The sequence below is a fragment of the Crassostrea angulata genome, chromosome 4 (genome assembly GCF_025612915.1).
Source record: "Crassostrea angulata isolate pt1a10 chromosome 4, ASM2561291v2, whole genome shotgun sequence".
NCBI lineage: Eukaryota > Metazoa > Mollusca > Bivalvia > Ostreida > Ostreidae > Magallana > Magallana angulata.
This window is the reverse complement of record NC_069114.1, coordinates 33,345,881-33,368,655: the sequence shown is the minus strand read 5'-3', so window position 1 is coordinate 33,368,655 and position 22,775 is coordinate 33,345,881. Positions and strand designations below refer to the sequence as shown.

General features: G+C 31.0%; 2 protein-coding genes across 8 annotated transcripts in view; both read right to left on the bottom strand.

Annotated features, from left to right (window-relative positions):
* LOC128181278 (protein mono-ADP-ribosyltransferase PARP14-like) overlaps window positions 1–1,731 on the bottom strand; it is a 29,331-nt gene extending 27,600 nt beyond the window's left edge. For all 7 annotated transcript variants that reach the window (XM_052849619.1, XM_052849620.1, XM_052849621.1 and 4 more), the window contains exon 1: window positions 1,554–1,731. The gene's annotated coding sequence lies outside the window, so the exon portion shown is untranslated. The remainder of the gene's footprint in view (window positions 1–1,553) is intronic.
* Window positions 1,732–19,321: 17,590 nt separating this feature from the next.
* On the bottom strand, window positions 19,322–22,457 carry LOC128181280 (uncharacterized). The gene is made up of 4 exons (XM_052849629.1): window positions 22,054–22,457; window positions 21,663–21,917; window positions 20,039–20,227; window positions 19,322–19,803 (listed from the first exon to the last, which is right to left on the bottom strand). Exons 1-4 carry the CDS (start codon window positions 22,148–22,150, stop codon window positions 19,550–19,552), a joined length of 795 nt encoding a protein of 264 aa, XP_052705589.1. The 5' UTR covers window positions 22,151–22,457; the 3' UTR covers window positions 19,322–19,549.
* Window positions 22,458–22,775: the final 318 nt, after the last annotated feature.

Below are 22,775 nucleotides of genomic sequence, written 5' to 3'. Positions count from 1 at the left end.
CTATAAGACTAGGGGCTACAAGGTGTGCAGGAATAGGGCGGAAATTTATGACGAGCAATTTAGGATGAGAATGACAAAAATCCTAGTGCATCGTGGGGAGTAGTACACAAATAGCTCTGGCAAATGTATATGGTTCCATCAGCTGACAATTTTTAACGTCTTAACACACTATTAGGGCATGAGCAATCCTTCAGTTCTTCTGAAGTTTCTCTAAAACAGGTTTTAGCCTGGACAAAATTTGCACAAACAGACATACGGACTGCTAGGTTTAACTTTTTTATTGAAAAATCCAGATCACAGCGTTATGAATGTATATCTTGTCAAACTAGGCAATTTATCAAATATTTACCGAAGTTAAGTTCTACTTCTTCCATGATAATTATGTTCAATTTAAACATTGTCTATAAAAAAAAATCGGCAAAAAATCGGCAAAACGAAACTCAGCCTTTACAGAGGCATGCAAATAAATACCCAACCTTTGGGTGTACAAACATTGATTTTAATCCTTACTGGTTTTCCATTAATAATTTTTATAAAATCATAACCAAAAACGTGAGGGAGAAATCTAAGGGGGAAAATTACCATATAGTAACTTTCAAACCCGGGGGAAATGCTTCTATTTAGCATGTTTTTTTTGCGGGGGGAAAGTAACTGTGGAGAAAAACTGTTCTACAACACCGGTAATGTTCGGTAACTCAAAGATTGTTGACTTGATTTTAAAAATGCAGAACGCAAATAGATAGCGATTCTAGAATAATAAGTGCGTGGGTGAAGGAATCTTTTTCTTGAATTAAAAACCAAAAGCAAATTATTTTGATGTGTCATATATTTAAATTTACGGTGTGCGCAGATTGAAGCATACACAGTTGCGTATACATTTACATACATATACGTATATGTACAGTACGTTATTGGGTCTCCCTTTGCTTAAAATACCTCCAATGCAACAGAGGCTCCTAAAATCTAGGACGCAGGTTATATACTATTCAGTAATGTCGCTTTACCCTTATTTCCCGCATGAAGCACCTTATTATTGTTCAACTATTAACATCTGTTTCTTAATCATGTAATCAATTATTCTTAAAAATATTTTTAAAATGTGTAACTTATCATTATCGTAAAAAGAATTTGGCACGGAGAGAAATCATTTCTGTGGAAGTTACCACGGTAACTATAAACAACTTGTTGCTTTCGGTTTGATCGATCAAGAAATAAACGACGCAAATACAGCACAAAAAGCACAAATAGACGTCGATGAATGATATAAGGATTATTTATTATAGATTGTAAAATAAAATCTGGTATTTAATTAACTTAAAAAAGCATTTTTTTAAATCAAAGTTTAACTTTTGCGTGCATTCATATGCGAATGTCGTTTAACTCGATTGTTTTGGTTTCTTGCTTGTCAGTTTAAAACTGTAATAACAATATTTTTTTATGAAATAGAGGAAATAATACCTAGTGGATGTAAGCATTATAATGTGATTAAATGAAAAATTATGCACTGATATTATAATATGCTAGTGTCTAGTATGCAAAATCAATAGACCTACCTTCTAAATTTGCGTAAAAATTGTCGGATTTCCTTTCACGGGGTTCAAAACATCGTTAAATAAAGAATATTATATTCTCATTTTCATCTACCATTTCACGCTGGGAATCAATATATGAAATTGGCAAAAGCATTACAAAATATCCGACTCTTTTACAACTTCTTTCGTCTTACCTGGAATTTACTTTTCTGCTTTCGATTTAATTTTTCAGAAGCGGATCGGGTATCTAATTTAAAAGACCATTTAATTTTTCAGAGGAGGATCGGGTACATGTATTTAAAAGACCAAGCAACATCCATGGTAGGAATGGGACTTGTACAAATTGTACCATGGGACAAATATTATTTAAACATCAAGTACCCATTAGACCTACATTTTTACATTATAACTGAAATTACTCAAGATGCAGGCGAAATGTTCCAAAAAATTGTACATAATAATCAATTGCAAAATAAAGTAAAAATAAAATGTTTGAAAATATTTTTAAAAAATCCCATTTATTTTTTAGGTTTAAAAAAATATTGTCATTCATTTAAAATTATTTCTGCATAACATGTACACTTATCCATGTGGTTAATTTGTTGAACATTCTTTTCTTTTTTTAATTCTATTGGCGTTAGGTCACTTTTGATAAGAAACCTATCTTATACTACAGACAATTGCTTGAATTTACTAAACAAAACGCAACTCATTATTTAGAAAAATATACACAGTATACCCTCTTCTTTTAAATTTCATTTAAAAAAATTAATTGTATTGTTTTATACCTAATTCTATAAACTTGTTGGCAATCGTGTAAGTCAATTCAAGTCAAATTCAAGTCACAAACATTTCAAAATATATATCCCTCTTTTGTAATAGGCACTGTCCTTCATATTTCCCTTCCATCGCCGTTAGCCCTACAACCGATATATGACTCAAAATTAAAACCTCTTTACAGTTCAAAGCAGTTCGTTGTGGAGGTCTCACCAGTGTAGGTGTACATCTCGTTTCGTCGCGATGAAAATTTCAAATTTTCCGTACTTTTGAGCATTCAGGAGGAAAGTAACATCGAATATATATGTCCATGTAATAGCATCATTTACAAACAGAAAATGCACACACAAAAAAGAAATAAATGTACAAGATCTAAACCAACGTGGGAAAGATCGTCAGCCACAAATTTCAAGTGTGCAATTGGGTGTAACGAAATCGAAGGGTTTATATTAAGCTTTAAAAGGACCTAGACATGGTTTTAAATCCAACTTTAATTTCTTTTTATTTTTAAGTTTAAAACGATTTAATTGTGCATTTTGAATGTTTGACCAAAAGTTAAATGTTAGAAGTCAAGTAACAAGCGAGATACAGAGGTAAAAAATTATTCTTAGGTAAGCAAAGCTCGGGTCTTATATTTGTTTACAAATAATTCAACGTAATGAATAAACCATTTCTTTGACAAACAAGATAAACTGATTCAATATGTTCATTCATAATATCAGCGAAAGAAAGCAACAATTGATTGAAACTTATACCAAGAACCAGAAATGATAATAACAAATCTCCATCCATCTCAAAAATATATAAAGCAAAATACAAATTAGAAGCAGACTCTGCCATTCAGTCAACTGAATATTAACTGAAAGGTCTGGAAAGGTGATTGAATAGCACAGCTATGCCATTCAGTTACCTTTCAGTCACATTTCAGTTAACTGAATGGCAGAGGTTCATCCTGTGAGAGAAACATGAACCTTTAAAAAGAGAGAGAGATGAGAGGTTAGTTTAGAGATTTTGTTTTACATTTTTAAAGTTTGATAAAATACATAAAACATGTCTTGATAAAATTATAGTAAATAGCTTATCAATCACATTCAAAAATTTAAGGTAAAATGGCTTCTTTGTTGACCATCTAGCCTCCTTGACATTTAACAAGTATAATCTGTTTTCATTTTATTTTTAATACACAAGTACCGTATGCCAACACTGTTTAATGAATATTGTAACTATTCCAATGTGTGCTTAAACAATCCGATCTAGCAATGTGATGAATAACGCGTACACATATACAATAAAATGTTAAAATGATGGATTACTTGTGGAAAAATTAAATCAATTTCATAGCAAATGTTAAATTTTTACACGTCTTCCTCAATATTTAATGGATAAATAAATAAAATTAAAAAATATATCACTTTTTACATTTCAGAGATAATTGTTATTTTTATGACACATGATAGTTAAAGTGATAATTTGTTGACGGGGCGTCCAGGTCGTCCATTCGAATCTTGTTTAGACCGGAAGCCACAGATTGGAATCTAATAACATTGTTTTCTTTAAAGTGGATAATGCTTGAGGTGCAAACAAAAAAACTTTACCAAACCTCAGATATTGCCGTGCTGGAGTTTGATCTCAGTCATATGATTATGCACTGTGGCTTTTTTTAAATTTTATTTTCTCACAAAAAAATGGTATTTAGGTATTTTGCTTAAAATTTTATGAAAGAAAATGATCGACCCTAATCCAATGTATTATGCGGTTGTTATATCTTAATTAATGTTTTGCTCAAAGCATTTAAAATCGCTGCAAATGCAATTATTTGAATTAATATTAGTTTATATTGTTTATCAGCCTGTTAAAAGAGTCTCAAAATCATTCCAATATATTTTCTTCTTTTTTATTACCGACACGTACGAGAAAAACATGCCTATTTAGCAAATACCGGCGTTACATCGCAAACAATAAAGCTGTATTAAGAGAACATTTATTGATCTGTTTAACTCTCCAATCCTTAAATACCTAACATCCACAAAGTTATTTGGCATTATACAAACGTTCATTAAATTGTAATGGCGATTAATATTTATGGTTACTTTATGAACTTTTTTCCTGTGCTGTTGAACTGTATGACCCCAGATAGTCTTGAAGATGTTGGTTACAAGAACCATTTTGGTGAGTTTGGACTCAACACATTTACTGTTACCTTTGATATTTATCATAATTTAAAAATTGACAAATGTATTTTGACATTTTTTATAGATTGTTTTGCTTCAAAATATACCATTTAAAAGTTAAAAAATTGATTGTTAAAATGCTATTGTAATATTTTCTTCAATGAGTTCAAGAACATGTATATATCTGACAGTAGAAACTATAGTAATATATTTTGATGTTTTATACAGTGATTATAGTTTTGTCCGGAATTGACGAAAACCATTATATACAATTGGTATTTTCTTGTATTATCTAAAGATTTTCTTATTTACATGTGTTTCCGAAAATAATTGTGAAGTAGATATTTAATCATTAGCCTCATCAAACGTTCATCGTTAATAAGGATTAGAATTAACTATTCTGACTTCTAGTATTTGTAATTTGCATAAAAACTAAAAATGTGTTTCCGTTTATTTTCGGTGGTTCGTGTGATCAATAAAAACCTTTATAAATGTTTACACGATGGATTCCTTTTCTAATGACATTTTCTCACACAGAATTTAAGATCGTCACCTTTTTCTCCTCAGTTTGGATGATGTTTTGTAAGAAAAATCAAAAAACCAATCTTCTTTTTTTAATTTTTTTTCCCAATCAACTGCATTTGTGATAGCCTGTGCTATTGTGATTTAATCAGTGTAATGATCGTCAAGAAGAGGGTTAATTATGTGTATGATATGATTTTTCATATAATGTTAAAGAAGTTACTTGCATTAAGTGAAATAAATGCTCGATTTAAGATTGAAAGAGAGTTGTTAGATTGAAGGTAATTTTCGCAAAAGAAAGAAATGAATAAGATTTATACGGTAATTTTCGCGCTTTTTTTCCCATCACTTTAACGTAACAAAGTATTCAATAGACAAAGTTATATCGTTAATTGATTGATATAAGAATTGTTTTTGAATCGCAAAAAAGACTGATAAAAATATTTTAAAAATCCGCATTTTCCCTATTTTTTGATAATTTTGTAAACTGCAAAAAAAATGCATATACAGGAAACTAATTTTTAAATTCAAACGACCTAGAACATAATCAATGTATCATTAAATTAAGAAATATCTAAAATATTCGTGACAAAAATTTGATTCCAAGAGAGTCGGAACTCGGAAGATGTTTACATGAATTTTTTTTTATAAAGGATCAATCAGAAACAACCAGGAAAAATGTATTTATTCTCGAGCAATCAAGGCAATTAATATTTCTGTTCTTCAGTTCTAATCAATACAAAATAAGTTCAATATTTTCAAAAGATGTTCGCATCAAAGCCAAGGGTCACCTAAATGAAAGAGACACCACATAAAATAAAAGAGCCCATGCCGCTCTTGTACTGAAATCATCACCGGGTGATGAGGAACTTAACTCAACAATTCGATATTTTATGTTAAAGATATTCCCACTTGTCTGTGATATAAGTACAGCTGTTATTCCTGTTTTAAGAAGACCGGGGCAAATTATACTGTTTTGTGCTCAACTTCCTTGTTGTTTGATTATTTTCCTCTGAAGCATATCTAATAAAAATTGCTCCTGTCCAATACATTTGCAGTATTTGGGGGGAAAAGTATTTCAAGTATCTTTTGACGAGAGTTAAGTTGTCTCTTATAAATTATAGCATATGCATGACTTTTATGTTTTTGGCGAAATATGCAAAATACATGTAAGTAGAACAACCAGTAAATGTATTAAGCAATGTAAAAAAAAAACTTTCGAAGTGCTATGATATGGTTAAAAAACAACTTGCTTTAAAATTTCTTTCTCAAAGGAAAATTTAATAAAAGTTGGACAACATTAACAGTTATGTTGATGTTCAGTATCTCTGAGTTTGCTTGGCAAGTCTTGTTCAAAACGTATAGTTAAAAATGGATTTTTACAGCGATTCTTGTTTTTCATTATTGTTTAGATATGTGTGACTTCACAAAAGATAACTGTGGCTGGACAGGGCATGCGTCGGATGTTTATCTTAACAGATATATGCTGATCTGTGGTATAAATGACAAGCTTACCAATTGTATCTTAAAAACTCGTTTCCAAGACGGTGACACATGAACTCCAAGATAAATTTGATCTATTAACTATATTGGTAAAACATTATTATGTATGTGAAAGCATTTTGAAAAACGATGAAATATTGCTACTTGGGCCTTTAATGATGTAATCAATTAACCGATGTGAATATATTTAATCAAATTAAACGCTATTTAGTTCAATCAACACTTAAATACTTCTCAACTAAAATAGTACAAACCTACCAATTATACCAATTTTGTAACGTTGTTTTAAATTTCTGCAGATGTGGCATTTTCGGAGCATGTTATCCGAATGATTCGTGAGTATGAAGATATTTACGTTCTAGCCACCACGTCATTGCCTCGTTCTGAGGTACAGCAGTCGGTCAGTGATATCGTTAGTGTAAAAATTCCACTCGCTCTGCATCATCGCTGTCTCCAATACAGCCATCTTGTACTAGGGGGAGCCACACTTGTGGTCGCTTACATCACGGACTATTTTGAACCTTACGATCTACGCCATATACTCGAAGCACACTCATCGTCACCAGCGATGAAATTCAGCAGAGCTTCGTCCATTTTGCCGTTGGGTGTCGAATTCAAGGTTCATAGTTTTTAAGAGTATATTTTAAATTAAATAAAAAAAGATATCCCTTACTTTCTCTATCACAAAAGTAAAACCACAATATTATTGTCAACAGAGAATTTTTGAACCTATTATTTCTTCTGATGCTTTCAAGATTGTTTCCCGAGCAATGTATGATGAATTCACGACTGGGCTAACGTTTGTCCGCAACATTTCTATCAGTGACGGGGTATGTGGTAAGAATTGTAGTTGGTAAAAGGACAATAATTGATGAAATCGATGTATGCAGTGAAAAGAAATGTAAATGCCGATATGTACGGTTTAAAGACTATAATGGAGGTAGTGTGGATAAAAAAAAAACCTTTTTATGACAAAATATGTGTTTAACTGAAAAATTTAAAGCATACAACATTAACAGGTAAATCTTTTGGTATAGCGACTTTAATTAGCGGAATATTTTATTTAAGACCTCTATTGTAGCAATAAACAGATATTACCTCTATTGAAAAAAAGAATATTAGAAACCGTAATTAATGGTATAGTTGTGTGTTATATTTGAGAATTTGTAATTGATGAAACATCTTGTATAAAGACAGTAAGCCAAATATTTTATAAAAGAAAATTAAACGATTATGCCGCAAGTATAAAGTGATAACGGAATGTGAGATTAGATACATGACTTGCACTATTAATTATTAATTTGCGAAATAAACGGTGATGACTACAGTGCAGTCAGAATGACCTTCGTGAATTTTTCTTTAACTTAGACGTGTAACTATTACAATATGGATAAAAAATTAGCATTTGATAAATCAGTGCTGGTACCTATTACGTTTTTTATTAGATGATCTGATTTTATTTTATTCGAACTAAAATAGCTACAAGGCTGTACTCATGTTATTTTTTTCTTATTTACATACCATGAGTTTAGGAAAATTTTGGTTTACTCTTAGATGAATGTGCAAGTGACGAGTTCCGCTGTGATAAAAATCGAGATGAGTGTATTCCGTAAACAAACTTTGCGACTTCGAAACTGACTGTTTGGGTGAAGAGGACGAACAATTTTGTGTTTTAATAGAACTTCAACACGATTTTATATAAAAAAAAAAAATTGTTTACTAAATGGTTTACTTGTGCATTTTAAATGATTGAGCAAAATTTTAACATTAGTAGTCATATTATAAGAGAAATTTTGAAGAAAGAATTTATTGTTATGTAAACAAAGCTCGAGTCTTATATATTTTTTTAATAATGTAAAGTATGGAACTACCATTTCTTTTCGACAAAATGATTCGTGGGAAACAAGGTAAACCAATTCAATATGTTTTTAAGTAATATTATTAACAGAGAAAGCAACATTAAAAACCTATACCAATACAACACGTACCGTGTAAACAATATCAGGCTCGAGCTTTGTTTACAAAAGTTTCAAACTCTGTCTCATGCCTAAAACTCAATGTTTTACTTTCACAATTTGACAAATTAAGAATTCGTAATATATAAATTTTTAATTAGTAAAGAAGAAATTCAAATAACTTACATTTACAGATTTAAAGCAATATGAGCTGCAATGTTCATGTTGAATTTATTTTACAAAAATGTTATTTTCTACAAAAATGACAAACAATATCATGGTTTTTAAATTTCTGTTTGCCATATTGTTGTGGGAAAACCCGTTAAGAAGCCTTAAATGGAGCAAAATTAAATAATTGTCGTCTTGTACAAAAATTGATCTGCTATATATTCTTAAGAAGAGAAATCTTTCTTCTGATAAAAAAATAATGTTTTTTCAAGTCATATTTATTATTAAAGTTTAAGCTTTATACAGACTTATCATTCCAGCAAGTTTTTGCAGCAAAATAAAATTCTAAATAATACAGCTCATATTGCTTTCATGTCTTTGTATATTTTTATTCAGACCTCTCTTAATTCATAAAATTGACAATCCTAAAAGGGTCATAATCGGACAGCTCTCTTTAGAATTTTTATTATTATATATCAAATTGTCATACAACAATATCTATTATGGCAGCGTAGTTTTTATACAGGACTTGGTTTTTAATAATTCCCCTCAGTTAGAATTATTATAGTGTTTTTGTAAAATTTCAGATTTTACAACAAATCAACCCTTTGCAATCAAAACAGCAGTTCTCATAATAACATATGATTCATATGATGCGATATTCTATAATATAACAATATCATATAATACAATTCCATGTGATTTAATACGATATTATAAAAGCCAATATCATATTATACAACATGGTATGCTATAATGTTATCTAATATACAATATCGTATCATACGATACAATATCACATGTTGCAATATCATATGTAACAGTATCATTTGATTATATAATAAATAAATAATATAGTATCATATTATACGTAATTGTATCTGTAAAGAACTCCGTTTTAGATTTTGTGGTAATGATAGCTAAAACGACAAACAGTAAAATAAACCTAACAAAATGAATCAATTTATCAACAAAAACAAATTAAAATAATAGAATATGAAGATACACTCACATACACCCTAACTCTCAGTAAGAAAGAAAATATAAAATTAAATTGTTAATCAATTAATACTGAAAACGAAACAACAGTGAATGAAATTTAAACACATTCAATTGTCAATATCTATATGAAACAAATAAATGCTTTAAACTCTGGCTAAATTTAGCTGTACCGTATTTAAAAGAATAAACCAACAAATCAAAATTAACCAATACTGTTACATGTTTTTCAACAGGAAAAGTAAATTGGAATGTTATCTGTATTTGAACAATCAACTTTTATCCCTAAGTAATCTGATATATCATTTAAACAATAAATAGAATTGAAAGTTTGGTTTTAAATAATTGCAACATCCACCCTAAAATGGTCACCACTGGGTCTCCATAGCACACAAAACACGTAAACAAAAGTCCCGGACTCGACTGTCCAGTCTCTCACTGGAAAACTATTCACATAGGGTCTCCCGTGCGTCCCACTTGCGTCACGCGCTGCTCCGTTAATGGTTCTCAGTCCAAGTCATGCCCCACATATGCTACGCTAAGCCTTTAACTGACATTTTACCATTGACACAACTGGTTTAACGATATAGCTCTCCCTATGCACTGAAACAATAATTACCTATTCTAAAACCCGAGACATATTCATTTATACAACGAAAATAACAAATGACCACACACTCGTAAATATACCATGAAACTGACAAAATATATGCAAAAACTTACCGGCTGGAGAAAAGCAAATGACAAACAGATTCACAGTTATTTATGGCTACCAGTATACCAGAGTAACTTCTGGAATACGCCAAAATTTACAAACTGCAGGACAAATTCAACAATGGGGCCGCACACTTGACAAGCAGTCACGGCTCTCAACCATCAAATCGGTTTTATTATCATATATTATATTGTATCATATTAAACAACAGTGTATCGTATTATACAATACTTTATCATAGGAATCATGTCATATCATTTGACAACAAACATATCAATCTATCAAGCGGGTTTGAGTGAGGTTGGAGATTTTTTTAGCAAAGCAAATGACAAACAGATTCACGGTTATTTAGGGCTACCAGTATACCAGAGTAACTTTTGGAATACGCCAAAATTTACAAACTGCAGGACAAATTCACCAATGGGGCCGCACACTTGACAAGCAGCCACGGCTCTCACCCATCAAATCGGTTATAATATCATATATTATATTGTATCATATTAAACAACAGTGTATCATATCATACAATACTTTATCATAGGAATCATGTCATATCATTTAACAACAAACATATCAATCTATCAAGCGGGTTTGAGTGAGGTTGGAGATTTTTTTAGCATTCTTGATAATGAGATCAGGCTCTACATCTGAAGCAATCTCTGCATTTCATTTACATTATAGTTAAAACAACTATGCAAGCTATTATCTATAAAACATGTGACGTGTTCCAAAAAACTAAACCTCATCCAGCATCCGCAACCTATTGTTCAGATTCAGCATCCAAGCCTTTCAGGTGCATCAGTATCATATGACGCACCATCCATGCAAGTTTGGTGAAGTAAGGACAGGTAATAATTAAGATATCATCTTCAGAGAGCACCTGTTTCAAAAACTTTAACCAGCTTTTTAAACCTTAACCTCATCCAGCATCCAAAACCTATGGCTCAGATTCAGCATTCAAGCCTGTCTGAAGCATCAGTATTATAAGACGCACCATCTGTGCAAGTTTGGTGAATTTATGACCAGCAGTTACTTAGATTTTGCTATCAAAGGGCATTTGCAACAAAAATTTTAACCTGCTCCGAAAACCTTAACCTCCTATAGGATTCAGATTCAGCATTCAAGTCTTTCAAGTCCATAGGTAGGTCCAGATGCATCATCCATGCAAGTTTGGTGAAGATAGGACAAGTAATAACTTAGATACAGGATCTGCAACAAAAACTTTGACCAGGTCCGGACGCCGACGCCGGAGGTATAGCATAAGCTCCCCTTGACTTCGTCTTGGTGAGTTAAAAAGGCATAAAGTGTCTGTTATCTGTAAAGGGTGTTGATGTCTGTAATGTTATGTCATAAAATTTTACCCATAAAACTTTGGGAAATAGAGATCAAATAACAGCTTGAGTATAAAACATTTAAAATAAATAAAGTCTGAAGTTAGTTAGTCAGCTATCCCAAATATTATTTTACAATGGCAAATTCAGGGGGTGGAAATGGATGATTGATTATGAAAATCGCCATTTTTGAACTTTTTTTCATTTAAGTGTCAACATAATGTCCACGATCTACCAAAATTTGACACCAGGCAACACAAACCCATTGTTTATAACAAACAAAGGTGTATAATATACAACCAAACACTTGCAGGAAAACAGTTTCCGCTTCAAAATACACAATACACAGCAGGGATGGGGTAATTGAAAAAAGTATTTGTAATTGAGTGTAATTAATTACATTTTTCAAAGTAATTGAAAGTAATTTGTAATTGGATCTGTCTTCAATTACAAGTAATTGAATGTATTTAAATACATTCCAAAAATATTGTGTATTTTCAATTACTTTTCAATTACATCTCAATTACTTTTTTCCAAGTTTAAAATATAAAAAAGGTATCTTATAATGATATTTAGATTTTATACATGTTTGGCATGGACTTTTGTTTATACAATAATTAAATGGCCCATAATGTTTCATATGTTTATACAGCATAACACACTGCCCAGGGCAATAGGTAAAGATCTAATTTTGTGGAGGTGTGAACTCCTCTAATACCTAAGAACCCCATTGATTTTAGACTTAAGGGAGTCAAAATATCTCTTTCTTGTGATTTATAGCAATTATTATTTATATACTGATATGCTGTACTGCCGAAAATTGTACTTTCTGAATAAACATAGTTTTAATATGTGAATAAAAATTAATTCACTATAGAGGAAATATTATCAGAACCAAAAATGAACTCAATGGTACTTAATGAATTTAATATTAAAGAAAATTTTTCTAGAAATTTTCAAGAAATCTGATCTGAACTGAACTGTACAACCTCTAAAAACATAACCGTACATGAAGCTCTGTATATTTTAATGCTGTTAATATATGTACATGTATCTGTTCTCAGGATTTAAAAAAATAAAACTAAAGTATTTGAAATGTAATTAATTACATTTATCAAAGTAATTGAGAGTAATTAATTACATTTTAAAAAATCAATGTAATTGTAATTGTAAGTAATTGATAAAACTGTCAATGTATTTGAAAGTAATTAATTACTTTTCAAAGTAATTGACCCCAACTCTGATACACAGGGTATATACCTGGGTCTAGACAGGTGGGAGAGGGGGTTGGTGGTGTTGTTTTTGTCCATGCAGCTACACGAGCTAGTGACATAACACTACTGATTGGCATTCAGTGATGCACGTTTTGGCATGTAAACAGTTTAGTACACATGAAAACCTCCCCCAATGAATTATTTAATTATTTTGTAAATGTTGCTAGTTCAAACAAGCAAATCTTATAAAAATTTTATTTTTAAAAATGAAAGTATGATTTAAAACTATTTATGTTTTATACGAAATGGGGTTCACTCTGTTTACTGCGTGTACCCACTTCGAAAAAAGGTCTTTCTTCTTCTGTGCAGTCGGAAAGCGATGAAAACTCAAACCAACGGTATTTTCTGGATTGTTCTTGCAACTCACAACCGCACAAATCACCATCTTTTGCTTCTTTTACGGGATCCTTCTCAATGTCTTCGTCTCTTTCCGCGCGACTTTCTATGGTAGATATGATGTCACTTCCGTTTATACGACGGAAAGTTACGAGCAATTCTGAGAACTGCCGGAAATTTACCTGTATTTTTATTGGCTGGTTACTACTCTAAACTCAATTATACTTATTTATGTATATTTTTTCCAGGATATGTACTTCTACTGTGTACAAATATTTGTCTGAAAATGCTATGTAAGTACATGAAATCATTGTAATTTCACAAAAACATTCGACGTTTTTGTTCAAAATTGATTTTATGCTCAAATATTTCATCTATCGATATACATTGTTGTAATAACACAAACATCAAAAATCAAGGTCATAGAAAAAAGACCAAATAAAGTATTTTGCATATCATTTGACATAAAACTAATAGACAAAGAATCAGACAGAGATAGTATATGACTGATAGAGTACAAGTGATCAGTCTTCCAATATCCGATTTCGAAGGCTTTTGTTTAAAAACTGGTAACTTTCCAATCACCCATATCCAATGTAACTAATTATGATATAAAAATATATCAGAATGCCTGGATTTGGACACAAAATGTTATCAAAATTCACTCAATAGTATTCACTAATTTTATCTAAAAATTATCTATAGAATAAAAATATACCTTGACAGCCATGTACGTGATGACAGGATGTGTTGCAATCAGAAAGACACACCTTCAGACAAATTTGACCATACATGTTTTCTGGACATTTTTCAGTGCAGTTCTCCGCATACCAGCCATCAGGACACACTAATGATACATACATGAATTAGACATAAACTTTAAGACAGGATCAAAATGAATCTTTATTGTTAAAAAGATTTGTTCTAAAAACTAATATGTTTAGAATCAAAAGTAAACGATAAAACTGAAATATTTCCTTGATGTAGATAAAGAGAATAATTCTTAATCAGGAAAGAAAGCTAAAATTAAAGTAGTACTTACCAACACATGTTCCATTTACCGGATAATAGTTATCACAACATGCTTTATCACTGAAAACACAAAACTTTTATCAAAATATTTATTATTCTCTTTACTATTCTCTATTCTGTCTACTTTTGAAACATCGTTGAAAAAAAGGAAGTGATTTTCAACTACATTTTATTCTGTTAATTCATTGATGTCGTCGACCAAAAATATATTTAACATATCCGTTGAACAACGTATCGTGTATCAACATATCATAACCATCACGTAAAGAACGTGTCTTGACTGCTGGGATTTCAACGATGGTTTTTAGCGTTTTAAATCAGGATACAAACTAGAAGTGTGCAAACTATGAATTGTATGATGTCAAAATAAATGAAATACTGTAAAATTTTTGCAGTACATACTTTCCAGGCTTTGGACAAAAATGTTGACTTTCACATAGAACTACAGTAAAACATAAAGCACAAAAGATCCGTAGAATCATTCCTCAAGTGTAACATTTAGTTCCCACAATATGCTGTCGCATCTCATGTAAACAATTCCCTTGTTTTGACTTCCTCTTCAAAACCAGGGAAGTAAAAAATATATGGCTTTGAAAACCACGTCTATATATATTTTATTTAATATATATATCAACTATACAACGAGAAAACCACTTCTTAGGCTCATCCATCATAAACACAAGCGTTTTTAGAAGCGTTTAAGTGAATTGAATGACCTAGCTATAGGCTGAATGATAGTTTGTATCATCTAACTAATGGCGCTGTATGTTAAACAGTTTTGACCTTTGATTTACTCAATTTCCTGAACATGACTCTTCGAAATAACATAATACTGTATCTTGAAACATCGAACTAATAATTGTGAAAGTAAGTTTGATTGTCATTGAATATTTGTCGAATGAACATGTTTGTATACATAAATAAAGACAAATCCAATGTATTTTTTAAGTAAGGGACTGATACATCGTTTGCATACCATTACAATATGCATGCAATCCCCATGCATATGGTAATGCTACTGTCTAGTAGAAAAAAATTAAACAGTTGCTGCCTTAAATTTGGCAACAAGCGTTATATATTCAATCCCCATTTCTTCAACGCGCAGCAAAGTAGTTCATGGAAATTCATGTGCATTGTATGTGTCCAAAATGCATAGTCTTGTTTTTAAAACACGTTATTAATAAGAAAACTAAAAGGTCCTTCGAAATTAAAAAAAAGAAACAAACTGCCAACACTTTTGACAAAACACGGCTCTTTATGTAACTATTTGGTATAGCAGACGCTGTTTTGTTTTTTTGATTACTTTTGAAGTTGTGCTATTTATGTAATATTGGCGATTTGCTTGCCTACAGCCAGGACTCTGCTTTAGCAGAACCCGGCTAAAACTCGCATTTACAATTTGTCTGTATATACAATGTTTTTCAAAGTTACTGATAAAAATGAATTTCTGTTCACTCATGGTGCATACAAGCTGTTGAAATCGGAGTGTACACTTGTACTCTTAGGTTTTAATGCGATACTTTAGTATGAAAATAAAAATTGACAACTGCCTATTCAATCAACTTAAACTAATATACTGGATTATTGGAAATTTTGTTCTATAAAAATCTCAAAATAAAACTTATGGATCGTCAATTTTCAGCACTTATTTTGTCTTTTTATTACATGCTTATTTCCTGTTTGTAACGTGTCACAAAGTCAGGCCATTCCAAGTTTTTTTCTATGTTTAGCATCCGCGGACGGATTGGTTTTCAGATGTAAAAATAAAAAAAAAAACACAATGGTTGTTCATAAAATCCGATCGGGTTTTTTTTTGTATATTGGGTTAGGGATCGCATTTTTAAATCGGGATCGGAAATCAAATATTTATAAACAACATTCAAAATGAAAAATGTCAGTTCTACTATAATGCAGGGAATTTATTTGTGTTTTTTTTTTTATTTCTTATATGAAATTTTGTGCCAATGATATGGATTTTTTTATTATATTATTTGTTATTTTTGTTACAAAATGAAGAAAATACTTCAAAATATATAATAAATTTTATTTTGTTGAACCTTTAAAGTTGTGTGTTTCTTCTAAGGTTTGTGGTTTCTTTCCTGATAGAAAGATAGGTTTTTGAGATTTGGATGGACGCTAAACAAAGAAAAAACTTGCAATGGCCACATCAGTCAGTATGTGCATATAGTGAAAAAATCGTGTATAATTGCCTGAGCCAAGTGTAAAATGTCTCTGAGACAGCTAAGACTTCGTGGTTGTCGGTCGTCCGAAATAGTACAATTCCTAAGGTGTCGTCCTGAAAGGGAATCTATTATTTCTGTTTCTATATATCTATTTGCTTCTAATCCGAGAAAATATAAAATTTTATTCGCAGTTTTACACTACTGCTGGGGCTTCCCACTAATCATATATTCACATGAGGGTTTTTTTATAATGAATATCTACAACATATTATGTGCACAGATTATTCATTTACATTGTACAACAGGCAATGCAAAATATATAGCTGGGTCGACGTTTGGCTCGTTTTAGAAAAGAATAAGGAAAAATTCTTTTCAATATCTTATTAATTAAAACATAGATATCTTTTATCACAATGACATGCATATAATCCATGAATAATTTTATGCGAACAATTTTAAGTATGTCGTACTTAATCTGTATGTGTAATGGTTAATGTCAATTATGTCAACAATGATCCAAATAAAGCGTTATGATCTACACGATCTGTGTAAGGAAGTACGATTCGTTATGGAAGTGATCTAAATTTAGAAGACGTGAACAAACGCGCCAGGAGATCAATATGCAATCCACTGATACTATAAATTAACAATCTACGATGTCATTATAAACTAAATATATAAATATCTGGTGACACAGAATAGTAAATTCACTAATGAGTAAAGATTAGTTTTCTAGAACATACATGTAGCTCTAAGTCTGAAAATATAATTCATAATTTCCTTGATGCAAAATTGTTTATATTTTATTTAAGTACCAGGATGGAAATTGTTGTTCCTATCCTTTAATTTACAACAGCTGCTTGAACATATTTACTCTAATATCGCTGTTTTTGTACTTTACAGTTCAAAGTTTAAAAGTTAAAGAAGCTCTAAACGCCAGTCTAAATATGTGTTCGCATAGCGTAGAAAATGCACTATTAGTTATCCAGTTTAAAAAAATTGAAAGTGGTTTATAATTTGAAAAATTAATAACTTCGAATTCTCTTTTTGTTTTTTTATATAATTTTTTTTTAAAAGTGTTGGTGTTACCTGGTTGCAATTCCGACACCTCTCATTTCGTAGTTGGTGTTCGTTTTCACAAAGCTAACCATTTTTATGTTTTAGAAATATGTTTTTGGAAATATTTTTTTAAACTCATAAACGAATTTTGCTGACACAGGGATTCAAACCAAAGTAATGATCTATTTTCGTGATCGTAGTAATTCGGTTCTAGGCGTATTCAAACTCATGATTTGAGCTGAGATGTGATTCGGCAACTTAGTTACGACCAATTTATCTCAAAATGTTGCTTTCAAAATTAATTTTGCATCATGTATTTTATATCTACTTGAAGAAATAAGATTTTATGGTTCCTTTATTTTAGAGAAAACTAAGCACATGGTGCAAAGTGGACCTGCCTAGAAAAAGATAATTATCATCTACGATGCAATCCAGGCTGCCGGTCACAAAGGAGATTATGAACTGAGATGTGATTCGGCAACTTAGCTACGACCAATTTATCTCAAAATGTTGCTTTCAAAATTAATTTTGCATCATGTATTTTATATCTACTTGAAGAAATAAGATTTTATGGTTCCTTTATTTTAGAGAAAACTAAGCACATGGTGCAAAGTGGACCTGCCTAGAAAAAGATAATTATCATCTACGATGCAATCCAGGCTGCCGGTCACAAAGGAGATTATGAACTGGTTTGGTTTGGTTGTTTAGAATATGAGATATTTTATGTTCGGCTGAGCGAAGCGAAAAAGGTCCTTATATAAAATGATGTGATTTTAAAAGTATTTACTTGGCCAGCTAAAATGTTTACAAAATTAATAAATCTTATTTTTGCTGCCCTAAAACCTGTAATAACTAAGATTTTTTAGCATATTTTTATTCTTTTCTTTTCATTTAAATTGATTTATAAGACCAATCAAACTTTACAACATTTATTTTGGCATATGTACAACTACACTTTTATCATCCCATCCCCTTTCCAAGTGTTTTTGTGGGTCTTTGCATATTCTTCTCTTCCCCATCTTTCCTCTTAAATAATCACTTGATTTTTATTTTGGTCCGGAGATGGACATTAATATCTACAAAATGTTCATGACCATTATAGAAATTGATATCTACAAAATGTTCATGATCATTTACAGATGTAGTTAGGTAGTCAATTCTCAAACATTTTAAAAATTATAGTTCGACTGGCTTCAATGAAAATATCTGACACCTCACTAAATAAATGTCAAATACTATAAAAGATGAATGGAAAGCAAAACTCAAAACTGAATTGATTTTCCTTTATTTGTAAAGATATTGTGAAAAAAGAAACATTATTCGTTGACATTTAAGGCTCAAATATGTAATTTACAACATCTAACAATATTTCGAGCAAAACAGAGTTTTAAACTATTATACAATGTGTGTATACAACGGGTTTCTTTCCGAACATCAGCAAAAACTTAATAAGTATTAATATTGTTGAGTTGTATATTCTGAAAAGATTATAAAGTATACACACAAAGACATACACACCTATCTGACACCGAACCCCCAACACCCTAACTAGCACACAAAAATACTGATTTAACCTGTGTTAGGTTCATATTCCTTATCAAAAAATGGCATGTGCTAATAAAAAAAAAGTTTAACATGACTTAATACGAAAATATTGAATGTTTGCAATTTGCTTCAAATAAAATGATTGGACATTTTTTTTTAATACAAAAAAATAACATAACGATCAAAGTTTTAGTTATTCTTTGTTGATATATTTAAAGTAAACAGTTAAAAATCCCTCCGTTAGATAGATTCAGTAGAAATGGCAAAGTAATTATATGTGTACGCTATTAAAATTATCGTTATTTCTGTTTTGCAACGCAATCGTTCAAGTAGGATATGATGTTTAATAAAAACACATTAACAAAATTGTAATATACTAACTTGTGTTTACAATTTATTAATAATTCAGTCACCATAACTTGGAGCAAAGAGTTCTTTTCGAAAAGTTCATGGGCTGTAAAAACATATCCAATGTGAGGTCTTCGAACAACAATTGTCCCAAACCATGAAGATGTCCTTGTAGACTCCTATCCACCCACAGTCAGCATTCAAACAGAAAACACCTGGACGAGTTATGTCAACGCCATTAAATTCGACCCCAAACAGTCCCCAGTGGAAATAATTGAAGAGTACGCCGTTATCCCAAATCCAAATGCCTTCAAACGATTTGTCTGATAGACCGACCAATGCAGGCAATGAATCTGTAAAGGATATATTTTGTCTTCGTATTTCAAGATCTGTTTATAATATATAACAATATATAAAATCTATTTCTTAGATGATGCAGTGATCACACACACACATGTCAATCTTTGATACAGCTTTAATTAGAGTGAAATTGTTGAGGTTTTTGGTTATATCGGCTCAAACATTCACATGCATATATATATGGGTATCGGAGCAATAAAACAAATTATTAAGACCGGTAAAACTTACTAGTTCCTCGGTAATAGTTTTCGAAAAACATCTTTTTCTGCATGGTGTCGATGATTAGAAGATCAGATTGTAGAGCATTACAACGGTTCTTGGCTTCACCACTAGTGATCATGCTACTGCTGTTGTATTGTCTGAAGCATATGTTGCCACCCCTGTTCCAAACATCGTTGTTTCGGCATTTGGCCCTGCCTTTATAAAAAAAGGGAATAAAGGTTTCATAAAAACACAATACTTTCTTAAGGTCCACTGATCATGATCAGTTAAACTGTTTCTTTTTATTAGCCCAATTAACTTTTTGACTTTGTTGGTCATCGAAATTTTAATTTCAATTCATAAACGGATTAGGTGTATTGTGAAAATTTTAAAAATACAAAATATATATATATCTTGACTAACAAAGGTTACTCAACCCTTGATGTTTTTAAGATTCAACCCACGTATTTATGGTATCGATTTTAAGAGGATTATGTTAACAATTAAATTAAACAAATAAATTTGGAATTTTTTAAACATTTTGTAGAAGCTTAAACAGGTTCATTGTCAAGATGATGACTGTTCCTCATCATATTCTTTACTGATTTCGAAATTTAAATTAAATCATTACAGATATGAATTCAATAACTTTACATGTTTTTAAAGAACTTGGGGTCATTTGAAATTACAAGTATGCAGTTCATAACATTTACAGTGCATTTTGATTCAAATGTTCCGAATCGAAATAAATACTGTTAAGCATTTTAAAATGTCTATAACTATTGATGAATAATGATTCAAATCCACTCATAATATGAAAATATATCATACATTATATGTTCTATCGGAATAAATAAGAAACAATTACTATGCCATGTAAAAAATGTTGAAATACAATGATTGTATTTGATTGCTTATGCACGGTTTTATCAGTTTGTTCAAAGAAAGATTCAAGTTATTGAATTACTGAAAATGGCAGAGGGGCGGCTCTCAAAAGGGTACCCCTATTGTACGGATAACTACCCCAGCAGCTTTCAAGATAGAAACTTGCTGTACATGTTTTGCAGATCAATAATACATATATCAGAAATGTTCATATTACTTGTGCTTTGATTTTTGACTATTTATGAACAAAATACCAGCTATAGAACTTATTCATTTTTCGCATGATATTGTATATGGGGTACCCCTATTGTACGGATAACTCTTTTCTACGGCTTTTAAGATAGGATGTTGCTGTTTTGCAGATCAATTCTACATATATCAGATTTGTCCATATGCATGTATAAGTATGTACATGATAAGTTTCTCAATATATTTCTTAGTTTAAATTGAACTTATTTCGACCAATTTCAAATAGTCACTTTTCTAATTTTTGATTCAATTATCGAAATATTAATAAAAATCACACCGTAGGATACATGAAATAAACATAATACGGCAAATTTGGAGGTAATATTTTTTGTAGAAGCACATATTGTCGTTTGGTAAAAATTTCGTTGTTTTTTAACCAAATAAAATTTCATTGGCATATTATTTCGTCATTTCGTTATCTCTCAAATGTAACAAATAAATAAAACTCAACATAAAATCTTATCACATTTGCAAAAACGGCAAATGTAATAATACTTGCAAAGAGTCGTGTACCTACCATCATTTAACAACCTGTAAGCACGGAATCCATTAGAAACTTTAGTTGGGGTTTCATTCCAAATCAAAAAGTCGTAGAGTAAACAGTGCATGCCAATATTTTCATGGAAAAACATTTGACACTTTTTTCTTCGGATACAAAAGTTGGCACAATATACCCTTGGAATACGTTTAGTTACTGGCAAGGTTCCAGAGACTGGGAGTGTATTCTTCAAAGTGGTAGACTCAATATAATCAAAGTTATTTATCTGGTTACCTAAGGAAAAAGAAAAGAAAAACACAGTATCCACACTCAAGCTTCAAAAACGTGAGAGACTCTGGGATACAATCTGTTAAGTTTTTTGTTTCGGAACGGGGATTTAATGTTGTTGAATTTACAACATTAAACTTACCATGCGATATAGTGAGTATTTCATAAAGCCAGTAGGCAACAACCGTCCAAGAATTCATTTTGCTTCCTGTGCAGTACAAAGGTTGAACTCTTGTCATAAATAGTAAAGTGACTATAAATTATACATAGGTAACCTACCATTTTCAAGATTGCATATTGTGTCTAAGATTATGAAGTGTATTCATAATATGGAAAACAAGAGACACAAAACCATTGACTATTTCCTATCATTATGGTGATAGTGGAATTATTCCATTAGTCCTGCAAAGAGAATGTTTTATGTGTCTGTAATAACATGGACTCAATACGATATTTATTTTTAAATCATGACAATGAGGCAATTTTGAGATAAACTAATTTCTGTTCAGCAGGCGTATGAATATTTGATAACCGAAAACAATACTTAGACATCACAGCGTATATGTTTCTTTAATTAAAATGCACAGCTTTAGTAAAAAATTGAACGAAAGTCTAGCCTAAACAAAGGGTATGTTTCTAGGCAACATACAAAGGGTTTGATATCTACCCTAAAATAAACTTCTTCAAGGGCAAATGAAAACAAAAATTGCCAAACCGCTAATTTTCCTTTGTACTGGTTGGTTCCATTTAATTTGGATTTACAATGTCAATTTTTCATGCTATGTCTTAAATATATGGTGAAACAATGAATTGCATTCTTTTAAATCATTACAATGTATATCCCTTATCAGCAATAACATCTCT